Below are 15,966 nucleotides of genomic sequence, written 5' to 3' on the forward strand. Positions count from 1 at the left end.
TAGTATGAATATAAATATGAATATATTATGGTAGTATGATTCTATGGGGATTGAGAGGTTCAAGAGAGATCAAGCGAGAGATTCAGAGAGATCGAGCGACTGCTGATTTAGTGAGAGATTAAGAGAGAGAGTTCTGTTTCCGCCTACCTCTTGTAGGTACAGCTGGAAACCTAAGAAATCGATCATTCAGATCGATAACAACCCACAACCCTTGTCATCTTGTCATCGTGAAGAACAGAACTCCGCAGGGAATCGAAAAAACCAGTTGTTTGAGACCGAGATCTGTTTATATCATTACCCTAACTCCGAATAATCTGATTCTTGAATACAGTAAGAAGTAAATGGCGAGAGACGATGTTCAACTAAATCAAGCCAAGAAAGCTTACAGACATGCTTCGGAAGAGGGCAATCGTCAAGAAGAGGCCAGATGGGCGAACACCATCGGAGACCTTTTGAAGAAAAAAGGAGAATACGTTGAAGCTCTCAAATGGCTGCGCATTGATTACGAAATCTCCGTTAAATATCTCCCTGAGAAACAGCTGCTCCCCACTTGTCAGTCCCTTGGCGAGGTTTATCTCCGACTCGAACAATTCGAAGAAGCCCTAATCTACCAGGTAATCTGTTGATAAAAAAAATACTATCGAGTTCATTTTTGTCGTGCTTAAGTTTGGATTAATTGAATTGTCATATTGGATGCTTTTTTGAAAACTTCCACTTTCTAGGTTTATAGCTTCACCAATTTGGTTTCCGAAGCTATATGCTTCTCAGTATTGTCGGTGCTTTCAGACGTCTCTTTTAGATCTCTGTCTCTTTGGTGTCCAGTTAGATTTTCTTTGACACTAAGTTTCTCTTATTTAATGTCTACTTAGGGTTTTTCTTTTTCTTCTTCTCCAATTTCTATCTTCTATTTTCTCTTTTTTCAGTCTCCATTATTTTTACATATTTTTCAATGGCTTAGCATCAATAAAGCTCCATGCTGACAGTATCCTTTCCATCTCTCCTCCCTCTTATATATAGGGTAGTTGTTTCTTAAGTTCTTTAAATAGAGTTTAAGCTTTTCTTTTGTGGTTATGGATCCCAGAAAAAGCATTTGGAGCTTGCCAAGGACATTAATGACCTCGTTGAGCAGCAAAGAGCCAGCACCCAACTTGGCCGGACATACTATGAAATGTTTTTAAAATCTGAGGATGACATTTACTCTCGTCGGAATGCTAAGAAGTATTTCACAGCAGCCATGAAATTTGCTCAGATGCTCAAGGAACACCCATCATCTAGGAACTCTTCATCCTTCCTCAAAGAATATATTGATGCCCACAATAACCTTGGCATGCTTGAAATGGATTTTGAAAACTTCGAAGAAGCTGAAACTATTCTTCTTGAGGGATTGAAGATATGTGATGAAGAAGAGGTGGCTGAAGATGATGATGCACGCACCAGGCTTCATCACAATCTTGGAGGTCTATATACAGAGCTAAGAATGTGGGATAAAGCTCGAGAGCATATTGAGAAAGACATAATAATCTGTCAGAGAATCGGTCATCATCAAGGAGAGGCAAAAGGGTTCATCAACCTTGGTGAATTGCATTACCGGGTTCAGAAGCATTCAGAAGCAACTATGTGCTATCAAAAGGCGCTTAGAAAAGCAGAATCCATGGAAGATGAGGATGCTTTGGTTGAGCAGATCCGTCAGAATATTGAAACTGTGAAAGAAGCAATTAAAGTAATGGATGATATGAAGAGTGAAGAACAAAATCTCAAGAAGCTTTCAAGAACCATGACCACTGCCAGGGGGACATCAAGTGAGAGGAAGTGTCTGTTAGATCAGAATGCATGCCTGGACCGTCTAATTGAGAAGGCCAGCATCATCTTAGCATGGCTTAAAGTAAGTTTGTTCTACTAGTCTCTCTGCATATTTTGACCTGGTGTTTCCTCAATCCTCGAAAGTATGATCATAATTCAGAAGGGTCTTTTTCCAGACATTTTGTATCCTTTAGGGGTAATAATTTAAAAGAATTACGTACGTATTATTCTAGAGGTAAAATGGTAACGGTTGCATATAGAAATACATCAAGCATGTATACATTTGGTTACTTGCAGCTAATTAGATTGTTTCAACAATCATATACGAATAAATAAGTAATAATTACAACACTCTAAAGTACAGCATCCCAGTCAGGCACGTGGTGATGATGATAATGTTTCATTTGCATGCACCTATGCATGCTCACTCAGTCTCAACAAAGACAGATACCTATTAAAAGAGGTGTACTGGCTAAAGAATCAACTTGCCTTTTTGGTTCAAGTCACAAGTTGGTTGCTTACATTGCCAGATATTTAAATTGGGAGGTTCACCAATGTCTGGCACTCATGGAAACAAATTCTGTTACCAATGCTTTGTGGACCATGGGCATGCTTAATACTGCGACAACTCTCCAAAACAACTGCAGCATACCGTAATAGGACTACTAGTAGGAGTTAAACTGATTGACATGCAGTACGGTACGCTTCTATACTAGAACTACAACTATAGCATGTGCATACCATGCAGCTGTACATGAATAGGCAAACAAAACAACTGTGTTAACTAGACATAATTTATGAGAAGACATGTAACATAAATATACAGTTCCACAGAAATTTTGAAATTAATTTTTCTTGTACCTAAATCATGATCCCTGTTTTTGGGGTATCTCAAAGCCTGATAGCTTGTGTTTGTCCTAGATTTTTTTTATGCATGGTTTCAATCAGGCCTGGAACCAAGTTTTTTGATTCTTTTCTTCTTTCTTTCTTTTTTTTTTTTTTTTGGGGGGGGGGGGGGGCATATGAACTCGTTGGATGACCTGTTTTAGGTCCTATAAACATAGAGGAACCCTTAGATTTTTAAAAATCACACCAAAATGATAGTCCATGATGGACCTTATTTTGGTAAACTGCACTTTATATATATAGCTATGACCTGTTCCACACTGTCTCGAGTACTAGATTTTCAGTCTTTTGGCCATTTACCTTAAAGTCTGTTATTCTGATTAGCTGACTGCTTTTCACCATAGACCATAGTTGTTACTTGTTAGGACATTTTCTAACCTAAGCATCTAGGCATCCTTTGCTGTAGGGGCACCTTGGTTGCTAAAGTGTCCCCTTGACTTCTAATCCTCAGCTGATGCCTTGGATTGACTAGATGTGGTGGGAACTATCTTTTCCAGCCTAGCTTGTGCTTCAACCTAAGTTATTGTCATCTCTTGTTTGTTGGCTGTATTAGTTTCTTCCATGGTCTATTGACATAACAAGTTAAATTTAGCTCTTGCTGAGAGCCTTGTCCCAAGAATTTGTATGATGTGGCCTCACTAAAGGATGTTGTGACTTCTTTGTTTATCTTTAACTAGCCCACTAAATTGATTGGTTCAACAGAATGGTTGCAATTACTCAACAATAGGTTCGTTCCGAAGGATACAAGGCTCACCCATGAGAGAGTTTCACATTCTGTTACTGTTCATCATACCTAGTAGGATTTGGATTGGACAGAATTTTCTCACGAGTTCTTTTGCAAGAACAAACTCTGACACAAAATCTAATTTGTTGTTTACCTTTGTATAAACTAGAAGCATCATATTCATCCCCCAAAAAAAAGAAGCATCCAACTACAAACTAAAAGAGTGTAGATTGCATCCAACCAATTAATGTATTAATTAATTATTCTGTATTAACATATTTAATACCAGAAATTTGGTTCAACATTGCTTACATCTTATTGTGTTCATAATTTCAATGAAATTCAGTTGAAATATTTGTATTTGACATCAACTGTAATGAATTTATTTTGGGTGAAAAAAAATCAAATAAGTATCCAGGATTTTAAATTAGAGCTGAAATCATTGTAAAGTACCTGTATAAAGGCTGTATCCAGTGGACAAGGCTCTCGCATGTAGCAGGGTCCTGGGAGGGCCAAATTTAGGCAGCCTTACCTTGTTACCAGGAATTGAACTTGTGACCAACCATTCAACAAGTGAGCACTTGACCAGCATGCTAAGCATGAAAATACCTGTATCATGATCAATTTGTTTAGATATCAAAAGTTTGTTTCTTGATATCTGATAATTATGGATGCATGTGGATTTTGAGGTAGAGTATTAGACTCAGAATACTTATCTTTTGTTTTTAATGTTTAAAAATTGTGCTCCTCTTATTGCATTATTTGGTGTACTAGCATCGTGAATTTGCCAAAAGAAAGAAAAGAGTAGCAGGTGAACTCTGTGACAAAGAAAAGTTGGGTGATTCCTTCCTAGCCATTGGAGAATCATACCAGAAGCTCAGGAATTTCAAGAAAGCGCTTAAATGGTACATGAAGAGCTTGGATGCCTACCAATCCATTGGGAACCTGGAGGTAAATGTCGAAAATTTGTAAAAACTAGCACTATATTTTATTTTGCCGAATCCAAAATCATGATGATGGAATTTGAAGGAAAAACTTTTGTTTTGATTGGCTTGGAAATTGAAATCTCAGATGTGGATTGGGCTATTTAACACATTCATGATCATTGATCCCAGTGGTGGCCTCTATCTGTGATGCATTAATTTCAGGGGCAAGCATTAGCAAAAATAAATACTGGAACTGTCCTGGACTCTAGCGGGGATTGGAGTGGAGCGCAAAAGGCATTTGAGGAGGGCTACAGGCAATTATCTCTCTCAAGTCATTACTTTTATCCAAATTTCACTTGTAATGGACAAGGTTATGGACCATTGAAGTAAAATATTTTGTTTGGTATAATGGAATCCCAAAGTCATATTGCTTTTTGCTCATGCTTTTTGCCATATAATACAGAGTTGCAGTTCAAGCAAATCTGCCTTGGGTCCAGATTTCAGCCTTAGAGAATATGCACTACAGCCACATGATAAGATTTGACAATATTAAAGAGGCCAGGTAATTCATGGTTCATTCTCGCTTACATCTTTAGCCCCTTGTGAAGCTTATATATCAATAATGGTTATTCAACCAAATTTTCTAGCCTTGAGAATGTTGACTGAAGTAATACTGCTAGAACATTATCATCGCCATTGGAGGTAGCTTGGTCCTCTGTTTTGGACCTCTGATTTGTAATTTTGAAATGTTGGTTGTATTGCAAAATAGGCTAGAGACATAATATAGTCTTTTAGAATTGTAATGTATGAATTTTATCCTCCCAACTTGTGGAGCCATTTGAGGGAGTACATAATTTTTTTGTTATAGAGCTCCTCTATACCTATTCAATTAAGTTGTCTTGGTTCAGTTTTATATTTGAGTCTACTTAGGGCTCCTTGATTTCCTAGGGCCGAAAGGGAGAAATTATTAATTGATTACTCTTTTATATTTTTGTTGTTCAATTACTGAGTCAGCAGGGAATTCTGGCAACAACCTGATATGGAATTTCCCAATTAAAAATTTTCAACTGGATATGGAATTTCCCAAAATTTTTTTTCTTTGCAGGAGGGGAGGGGGGGGGGGGTTTCTTTTCAAACTGTCCCTCCTTTATAAATACGTTGTAGAAGGTATAGCCTCCCCTATAATTGAACCAATGGACTAAGAGGTAGTTTAACTTTTCCTGAGCTTGTGTCTCTTTCCTCCCCAGTCCCCCCAGATGATTGTGTTTTCTCATTGTCTTCTTTCTTCTAACACACCCCTAGGGATCATCTTCCATCAATTGATCTACATGAAGTAAAGTTGTTGTATTTTATATCATGGGCTGGTCATTGTTGGGTTTGATCAGTATGCCAATTCAGCATCTTCATTCCCCTCTGCTCATGATGAGTAGTCACAGGGAATGTTGTTTTGAGGACAAATCCTTCTCAATTTCAGTTGCCTGACAACCATATCACCCTGGTTTACCAAACAATTATAAAGAGATGCAAACTTGCATCATCTTCTCAACCCATTGGTCTGTATCTGAGATTGGCATCCTGGAGTACATTGATGATGAGATCTATCAGGATGTCGTTATGCGCTTTGACTGTTTTCAAGTGTAGCATGATATCACATCTTTGTGATAGAGTAAGAGGGGAGCAATCTGCTGAAAACTCTTTGACATAGAGTAGGAGGAACACCTTTTTAGGGCCTTTTGACTTTCACCTTGCCTGACGTTTTTACACTCGTATCTGTACTTGTTAGTGGTAATGTTTTACATTTAATAATATTACATGATTTTTTTTTCCGTTTGTATCTTGTAATGCAAATTTAGTTATTTTCATTGAATCTTCATTAGAGGCTTATCACAGTCCTAAATTATGTGTAGCGCAGACTATATTTGAGAAGTACATGGCTATGGTACAATGTACACTGCAAACTTAGATTACATAACCCAAACTTAGGTTACATAACCAAACTAGTATTTTGACTGTATTTTAACAATCTAAAAGTTCCATTATGTTTAAAGATGCTTAATTGGCCATTCAGCCACCCTATTGTCAAGCAAAACGAACCACCAAAATTTGTGGGGTTCTGAGGTTTTGGTTGAAAGCCAAATTACGTTGCTTTATATCAAAGTCAAAATCTTGGTTGAAGCCAACTTCTCAAACCTTGCTCTTAAGTTGGGAGTTAAGAAGTTACTGTCAGCATTCACCTGCCAAAGTAAAAATCTGGATCACTGAATGATCTTTCATTGAAGAATTTTTTTGGCAGAGTAAAACTATACAAGTCATTCACCTCTATTACTTTATTTTACCATTCAATCATTTACATGTTACTTAGTTTTCACGGTCTATCCACAGCATGCGATATGTGACACAAAATGCCTATCTATTGCTTGAATGACTCACCCACCCAAACTCTTTATCAGAGCTTGACTATTATGTGATCTATGTCTCTGAACATAAAGATGCTTTTGTTCAGGAGGTTACAACTCAAAATTGACAATTTGAAAAGAACAACCAAAACTGAAGTGCAAAATTTGGAGGGAAATTGCTGCTCTGAGACAGAAACAGAAGGGGATGATGTAGATGCTGACTCTCAATCACGCCTTTTGCCAAAAACTACCAAATCTAGGTCTAAAACATCTAAAACAGTTACCATGGTTGAGGAGTTCAATGATGATGTACCTCTAATTTCACTTCTTCGGTCCACTAAGAATTTGCTTGGAACAAGCGCAGTCGAACAAAAAAGGGATAGTGATTTTATGGGGCCAATTGAAGCTTTGCCAAAAGGTTCAGTTAGATCAATTGGTAGTCAGGAGCGAGTAGTTGGTCGTAAACGTGTTCGTGTAGTCCTCTCTGATGATGAAAGTGACGAGCATGATGAGATACAATACTCAAGAAGAAGGGATAACGATTGTCCAGTTGAAGATGTTGGTACATCTTACAACTGTAGGTTTTGATGCTTATTTTCACTATCATTTGACATTTTAATTTTCACCTATAAATGAAACTGATTTATTTCTGGCAGATAAAGAGATTGATGCACTTAATGGGCCCATTAGGGACTTCCAGGTATCTATGTACAACATAACTATCAACCAATCCTTCTGCTGCTGTATTCTGTTGGAGTAGGTCAATTTTTTGTTTTAAGTTCTTTCTGACCTTTTTGGTTTTGCAGGATTCCTCACGGTTTGTTCCTTCTAAGGATGCAGCTGTCTGCGTTCCTGTTGATCTCAATGCAAGCACTTGTGCTGACAAATTACGGAGCCCTGAAGTTGTTGCTCTAAACAACACATGCTTAAGATCTTTGAGCGCTGAGGATGTTGCTGATGCTTCAAATATCGCTATGAGCAGTTCTAAAACTGATTATCATGATCCCGATAACTCACTACAAAAACAAAGTGGTGCTCTCCATGGTTCTGATGATGGATATGGTGTAAGTATTTCTAATTCTAAATGGGTTCCATTAAAATGTCTGAGTATTTGAAAACAGGTTGTTCCTTGAAATTTCTTGCATTACCTACAGGATTTTGCTAACATTGTGTCTCTGTTTTCTAATTGCAGCAGCATATCATATTTAAAATTGATGGTCACATGGTAGATGTGGATGCACATTCATGGACAGAGGGCAATATGCCTAGTATTATGTCTTTGAAGGTTGAAGTTGCATGCTTGTACTATTTACAACTCCCTGAAAAGAAACGGGCAAGAGGTAGTTCCATTAAACTCTTATATTGTTATTGGCTCTTAGATCACCCAAAATATCAGAGATTGACTAGGTGAAGAGAATTGAGAAAGGGACTTCGAGTCATTATGAAATTACTACATAATTTAAGAAAGATGAAATTCTAATTTCTAACTATAAAGCAAAAGAAAAACTAGTGTAGATCCACCACAGACAGCATAGAATAGAATAGAGATCTAGAAACAGTGAAAGAGTAAAAACAAGAGTAGTTGCAAAAAGAGTCAAAACAAGAGTAGTTGCAAAGAATCAGATAGATTTTCAGTGCTAAAATTTAATCGGCCCTTCTCTGATTGAAGTAACAGGAAAAAAAAAAAGTCAAAACGTAGTTGGTAAGAATTGGCCAAGAAAAGTATATATTCTTCGTTGCTAGAATTCAATCAGCCCTTCTCTGATCGAAGTTTATTTGAAGTTGGAGAGAAGAATAAGCTCTTTGAGTTTGGTTTTGGAGTTTTCATCTGGCTATTTTGTCAATAAGTTGGAAAGTAAAAAAAAAAAAGGGATAATTAAGCCATGGAGATTGATTGAGTTGATCATTGCTTCATGAGTTATTTTTCCTTCCTTTTTAACCCCCCCCCCCCCCCCCAACCACCACCACAGAACCCCTACTCTGTGTATGGAGTGAAAGATAGTAATCGAAGCTGCCTTTCCACTAATACCCCTCTGAGGCATGAAATTGCACACAAACAATTTAACAGAGTTTTTCCAATGTTCAACAACAACAAGCCTTGTCGCAACTAAATGGGGTTGGCTACATGGCTTCTTTCCTTCCAATCAGCTCTGTTTGAGTCTTTAAAATATATATAGGAAAATATTATCACTATACCAGCTTAATATCAGAATGGTATGCTAGCACCCTCATAAGATTCAAATTACTGTAGCACTGCCATGTGTAAAACGTCTTAGGTATCCCCCATTTTTAATGTTTTACCATAATAGCCACAACAACAGCTTTTCCACTAATACCCTCCTCCAAGGCATGCAATTGCACACAGACAATTTGGCATCATCACCTTCCCAATACATATAATAGAAAAGATTTTTACATTGCCTTTGAAATTGCATGCGGGCACCCTCATAAGTCTCAGATCACTGTAGCTCTACCATGTGTAAAATTCTCGGGTATTTCATATTTTTAATATTTTCACTTGATATCCCTCCAAGGAAAGAACCTTTACACTGGCATTGCAAGGAACCCTTTTATTTGATGCATCATGGAAACCTGATCATTGTGTCTTGGCTAGAACAAGTAACTTGGTTCACATGATTGATACAACTGTATTAGCACTCTTGCTGTTACTATAAAGCTCACACTAATGATTAGTCTGCAATTGTCTTCAGCATACTACTCTGGCTTTCAGAACTCAGAAGGCAGCTGTGGTGCAATGGTACGTTTGCTCCATTGTGACCCATTGGTCACAGGTTTGAGCCAGAAAACAGCCACTTTGTGAAACCAAGAGAAGGCTGCTTACATTATGACCCTCTTAAGACCCTACAATGGCTCTAACATTGCACACTGGGTACACCTTTTATACTGTACAGGATTTTAAGCTTCATAAGTTCCATCTGCTGGGTCTTGGATGGGGGTTTACAGACTGTTGTTGCATAGTTTATTGGCTTAACAGCACCAAGCTCCACTTTAAGTAATGGGCCAGAGTAGTATGCTAACCTATCTAGCTCTGGCTGTTATATTAGCTTTTAGTACTCAAGCATGCCTTTACACAGAATTCATGCTCTCTTTAAATGCTAATATTGATCTAAAAATGTCCTTCCCGTACAGGCCTGCTCCCTGTCATTCGGCATATGAAGTATGGTGGTAAAATTCTGGAATCCTTAGATGCAGATAGTTTCAAGGATCATGCATGGGGAAAAGGCTGGATTGAAGTAGCTATTGATGGTACGAGCTATGTGTCAGAATTTTCTCAAAAAGAATGCATATAATTGTTAATCAGAAATGATACTATTTTTATAACCCATTCTTCCTGTCACATTTCCCTTCATTGTTTAAAAACCTTTAATATGTGGTGGCTTGTATATCCATCAGGCATTGTTGTTCCATGCAAAATAATCTTCATGCTGTGGTCAATTGTTCAGTATTTGATAATGTAACCCTTTTTCTGGTGTTGATTTGTGATGGAGAAGGCTTGATTGCAGTGTTGATGGAAACACAATGATAGAGAAGTATTCCGTGGGACAGAACGGTGACACCGTTTTCATGGCATCTAGGGGTCCAAGGGGACATCTGTTATGAAATTCATATTGCTCTTGGGATTCCATGAATGATCCCATACTCAAGTGACCAACCTCACTTGGCTTCAGTATATAAATACACACACAAACACAAAGTGATTGAAGATGGAAAAAGGTACAGGAATGGCTTTAACTGTATCTAAACACTGGACTGATCATGTCTTCAAGCTCATGGCATGTAATATACACAAAGAGAGTGCTAAGAAGATGGATGTGAAATACAAGAATGGGTCAGAATCTACCTAGTACTTGATCGATCCTTCAAGCTGATGGGATGTAATGTCTAGTAGCTTGGTGCAAAACTGAAGCCTCAGGGGGTAGAGAGTCTCTATAAGTATGGTCTGCTCTACATATCACGATATAGCTTTTAGAAAGGAATTTACAAAATTTCATACATCCTTGAGGATATTTTTAGATTAACTCAAAGTTTAGGTGGTTTGCTACATTGCTCTCCATATCACAATATAACTCTTCAAAGAGAAATCATAAATCTCATACATACTTGAGGCTATTTTAAATTAACTTGGAAGTTAGGTGGTTTATTTTGTTTCCTAGGTTTAACAAAATAGCCCCAGCTCCTCTGGTGTTGGTAATACAATAAAAGTTTTAGGGGTAGTTCACTGATACTTCTTCCTATTTACATTTTCTTTGCAGGGTGGGTTCAAAAACGTCTGATAAAGCTGTATATTGATTGTTGCAATAAGTTGTCTGAGCCAGCCAATATGAAGTTACTGAAGAATTTATACAACTTGGAGGTAGGCATACCATATACATCTATGTATACTTGCAGATCCTTCTATGTTTTGGTTTGCTCTACAACTGGTAAGTTTGGGTGGGTAATTTTGTTTCCTAGGTTTCTGATGATGAAGTGAATGCATCTAACTGTGAAATGCAAGATGTAATAGTAGCACCCTTAATAGATGCGCTGCGTGAACAGAAGACAATTGCCACGATAAATCTTTCTCACAATCTGTTAGGTCTGAATTTCAGTATTAACAACTTTTTTTATTTGATTTTTGTGTTTGCTCTGTTGGATACCAGTCAAATTTAAGGCCTTAATACTTAGCCTTGACCCTTTTTTTCTTTTCCAGGAAATGAAACAATGGAGAAACTGAAACAAATATTTATGTCATCAGACCAAAAATATGGTGGGCTGACTTTGGACTTGCACTGCAATCGATTTGGTCCAACTGCTTTGTTCCAGGTTTTCTACATATTTTTGTTAACTATCTTGCTATCTGATTCTGAAAGCTTATTATGTATTTCCTCCTCCAGACCTCCCCTGTCAATTAAAAAGAAAAGATATAATTTTTTCACATTTAGATGGATACGCTATCCTGGGAGGCTTGCAAGAATTCCTATAATGGTCGTGTATGGTTAATTAATGCCAAAAACAAGGCTTAACATCTCAAGACTAATCTGTTTTGCATCATAAAACTAAACAGACCACAATATGGCAAGACCACTAGGGTATGAAGCTATTAATTCAGTGGCTTAAGAAAACCTATAGTAACCCCCCCCCCCCCATCAAAAGAAAAATAAAAGTAAACCTATAGTTAGTGTGCAACTGAGATTTCCTCCAGGTACACAATAATTTAATTGAACCTTCCCTAGCCACTATGGTTTCAACTACTTCCATAATTGTTTTTCTTTCTGAAACCAACAGATCTGTGAATGTCCTGTACTGGTTGCTAGATTGGAAGTACTTGATATCTCAGGGAACCGTCTAACAGATTCTTGTGCATCCTACCTTTCAACCATCTTGAAGAATTGCAAAGGTGTTGTACTTCTCTTTCTGCTCAGCTTATTCAGTGTTGTTTACTGATAAATACTGGTTATAATAAATCTGTTATACGATTATGTGTTTGTGTTGCATGTGAATGTTGCATATGTCAACCTTTTTCGGGTTAGGGTGGAGCCATCTTGGGCGTTAGAGATCCTATATCATACCTACCTACATCAAACTGACATATGTTCTTCGTTCTGTAGCTCTTTATAGCTTAAATATAGAGCGCTGTTCTATTATGTCGAGAACCATTCAGAAAGTTGCTGATGCCCTGGATGTTGAATCGGTACTGACACAACTTTCCTTAGGTACTCGAATATGTTGGAACTTACCAGTGAAACTAGTTTTGCTACTCTTCTTAACCTGTGTTTGATGGAGATTAGAAATCCATATCTCTTGACAGGAAATAACAACCCCATCAGTGGTAATGTAATGGTTAATCTATTGGCTAAACTTGCCGGATTGAAGAGGTAAGTCTCATTCGATACATAATTCTTTTCTTCCCCGTAGCCAGGGAGTGTTCTTGGAAAAGACTTTCTGTGAGCATCATTATGGTAAACATGCATGATAGAATTTTGCATTTTTCAGATTTTCAGAATTGAATTTGAATGGCATAAGGCTAAGCAAGTCTGCAGTTGATGGCCTTTGCAAACTTGCTAGAACCTCATGCTTGTCAGGGTTGATGCTGGGGACTACTAATTTGGGAGATGTGAGTAAATTCTGCATTTCTGATTTTTATAGTTTTCCTGGTGGATTTTCTTAACCTTGTACCACTCAGAATCCTCTCTGCTTATCTATGCCTCAATTCATGAACTCATGACATGGCAGGATGGAGCACTGCAGTTAACTGAAGCATTGTTTAGTGGATCGCAAGAGCTAATGAAGCTTGACCTGTCATATTGCGGACTGAAGTCTCATTACTTCATCAGATTTTGTGCAGAGTTTACTTCAACCTCCAGTATCGTTGAGCTGAACCTTGGAGGAAACTCTCCTGGGCTAGAGGTTTGTTGTTCGTTTCTTGTTGGTGAAATGATGAATTTGATTTTGCATTTGATCTGTACTTTAGTTTTTCCTTCAAATAATGAATAAAGGTGCTGAGATATTCTAAAAAGAGAATAGTTTTATGTGCTCTGAGTTGCAATATTTAGGATAATGACCACATTTTCAACCAAATTTGAGTAGTTTAACGAATATGTTCTCGACCATGACTTGCTTGGATTTGAGGCTGCTACAGCTAAACTCAAAAACGGGCCTTCACCCATCTAAGCAGTGTCCCACTAGGAGCTATAGCTCCGAGCTAAATCTTGTTTACTTGTCTTGCTAGCTTGAATGATTTGAATGGTAAATTTGGCTGTCTGAGTAATACGTTTCGCAGTATCCTAACTAGAAACATGAAAACAGGGTGCTAATGCTTTGGCGTCATTACTCACGAATCCTGAGTGCTGTCTGAAAGTTTTGGTCCTTAACAAATGCCATCTGGGTCTGATTGGAGTTCTTCAAATAATCGAGGCCTTGGCAGGTTAAAATACGTGTAGCCATAGTTCCAACTTTTATACAAGCCCGTCAAAAAAAAATCCAACTCACTGAAGCTTTATTATCATGTGCAGAAAATGACTTTCTAGAGGAGCTAAATCTTGCCGAGAATTCTGAGTTGGACAAAACACGTTCTCTGGAATATGGTGGAACAAGGCAAGGGTCCTCAAAATCTGTGGAGCCAGGTCTCAACTTTGCTGATAATTCAGTTAAGGTATCTGCACCTGAGGAAGTTCAACAGGATTCATGCATGGTGAAGGCGGACTCGAACAACCTCGAAGTTGACGATAGTGAAGATGGCCCTATCAGGCAAGATCCCGTCTTATCTGGTTGTGATGACAGTTGCACCAGCTCATGCCCAAAAAATCCGCCACTCGTAGGCTGTGAATTCATTCAGGATCTTACCAAGGCCGTTGGTATGGCAAAGCAGTTGCAAATACTCGACCTTAGTAATAATGGCTTCCCAGTTGAAGTAGCAGAAACATTGTATTCATCATGGTCAGGTTCAAGATGCGGTGGTTCAGCTTCTAGATACATTGAGAATGAAAGAGTTCTCTTCTCTGTGGAAGGAAAGAATAGTTGTTGTCGAGTTGAGGACTGCTGTAGAAGGGATTGACTCATTTCATTTTTGCTGTTGCCTTTCGGCTGTTTGAGGAACCTGCTAAATTTTGTTCGAGAAAGGAATAAGGATAGGAATTTTCTGGACCCCATCTAGCAATCGTGGATTTAACTTTACAGACCAAATTGCCTTTCTTACTGAAAAAATGACGTATGTCTCGTCTCTTGCACTGAAATCTGAAAAGATGGTTGGAGAAACTCCCAGAAAACTGCCATCAGCGGCCGCGGCAGTGGGGATAATCCATCGTCTTTTCACTGCAATTGTTTTAGATGTCATCATATAGATATGATTTTTCACGAGATACTTGAAGCCTTCGAATGTGTTGTTGCAACTTGCAACATCAAAAGGTTAACTACTGGAACAGAAGACACAGAAAGAAGAGAGGTAGAGAGGTGGTGACGGAATCAAATCGCGATTTTAGGTCTTTTTAAGAGGTTTCGGGGGTCCAACCAAAGCAACAGCTGCGCTGCTGCGGTGGTTTTACTAAAACTTGAAATAGCTTTTCTTTCTGAAACTTGATGGTCTGTTTCTTTTAGCAAAGAGAAAGTACTTTCTTCGTTCTCTCTTCTTCCCCCTTTCATCTGATTCCATTTCTTTGCTCCTCTTTTTCTTCTTCTTTTCTGCTACCATATAAATGGATGTAATTCGTAAAGCTAAATTATTAGAATTATAACTACTATGTAATTGTGGTGCCGCTCGGATCAACCTCATATCCAAAAAAAAAACTACTATGCCACGATTTTCTACCCAGAAAAAAACTATTTATGTCCAAATTATCAGAGTTGAAGCTTTAATTAACTAATATGCCCTGAATGTTATAAATAGTTTTTATAAAAATCTCTCCTTTCAATTATTCTCTACTCCTCTTTTCATGTGTGAAATCTCAACATTTACCTCTTCTTCATTTTTTGAAATGTTCATTTTGACAAAGAAATCTTTTAATGATAAAAACAATGAGTAGAAATATCCTTGTACTTTGTGGTTATAGATTTTGAATTGATACTTGATTTATATATAGTAGAAATTTGAAAGTCAGACTCCATGTTAAATCTTGGCTCCACTCTTGAATGAATGAAAATAAAAGTATACTAAATCTCATAAGACAAAACATTTTTGTAACATCCATATATTCTGCTAGAAATCGATAGCTATCCTAGAAATGATGTTTAATATATGATTAGGTTTTATTGCACTTGCATTGGAGGAAAGTTATGTTGTCAATTATTGCTTTGCTAATATTTCTATAAAATGGATCGAAAGTTAAAATTCTCCCTGCAGTGAAGGCTGATGGGGGAGATTACAAAGGTCATAGAGATATGGATTGAAAATGGCCATGACATTATAAATATCACTGATAGCTGATGCACTCTCCTTGCCATGCAGTCGGTAAAACTATTATTCTCTTTCAGAACAAAATAAAAATGTGTATTTCACAATAAATTAAAAAAAAAAGAAAGAAAAGGAAGTGATTCTCATTTGTAAGGAGGGTATGACATCCTTGTGATGGACCACATATTTGTATTATATAGAGTATGTCTTTACACTGATGGTAAACCACGCATAAATTAAAGCTGATCCTGTGAATTACAATTAAAATATAACAAAGACATTGAAAATCAGCTACGCCAGAGAAAAACAACTACCAAGCCAAGGGTT

The 15,966-nt window shown here is 37.6% G+C and overlaps 1 protein-coding gene across 1 annotated transcript; it reads left to right on the forward strand.

Moving 5' to 3' along the window:
- Nucleotides 1-31: 31 nt before the first annotated feature.
- On the forward strand, nucleotides 32-15,034 carry TSK (tetratricopeptide repeat (TPR)-containing protein). Its single transcript, XM_089162652.1, has 20 exons — nucleotides 32-614; nucleotides 1,082-1,882; nucleotides 4,205-4,381; nucleotides 4,579-4,670; nucleotides 4,820-4,918; nucleotides 6,860-7,329; nucleotides 7,409-7,452; nucleotides 7,559-7,816; nucleotides 7,945-8,092; nucleotides 9,903-10,019; nucleotides 11,027-11,127; nucleotides 11,226-11,349; nucleotides 11,464-11,576; nucleotides 12,039-12,150; nucleotides 12,362-12,466; nucleotides 12,562-12,628; nucleotides 12,747-12,867; nucleotides 12,987-13,160; nucleotides 13,560-13,677; nucleotides 13,766-15,034. The coding sequence occupies exons 1-20, from the start codon at nucleotides 342-344 to the stop codon at nucleotides 14,305-14,307; spliced, it is 4,056 nt and encodes a 1,351-aa protein (XP_089018778.1). The 5' UTR covers nucleotides 32-341; the 3' UTR covers nucleotides 14,308-15,034.
- The last annotated feature ends 932 nt before the right edge of the window (nucleotides 15,035-15,966 follow it).

This window comes from Hakea prostrata, chromosome 1 (assembly GCF_041222555.1).
Source record: "Hakea prostrata isolate BN-2017 chromosome 1, UWA_Hpros_2, whole genome shotgun sequence".
NCBI classification, from domain to species: domain Eukaryota; kingdom Viridiplantae; phylum Streptophyta; class Magnoliopsida; order Proteales; family Proteaceae; genus Hakea; species Hakea prostrata.

Bases quoted from the DNA above. Each gene is read 5' to 3' on its own strand.
- TSK (XM_089162652.1), top strand. From the start codon at position 342: ATGGCGAGAGACGATGTTCAACTAAATCAAGCCAAGAAAGCTTACAGA. The intron at 7,817-7,944 runs GTAAGTATTTCT...TTCTAATTGCAG, and splicing joins GTTCTGATGATGGATATGGT to CAGCATATCATATTTAAAAT. The intron at 8,093-9,902 runs GTAGTTCCATTA...CTTCCCGTACAG, and splicing joins TGAAAAGAAACGGGCAAGAG to GCCTGCTCCCTGTCATTCGG.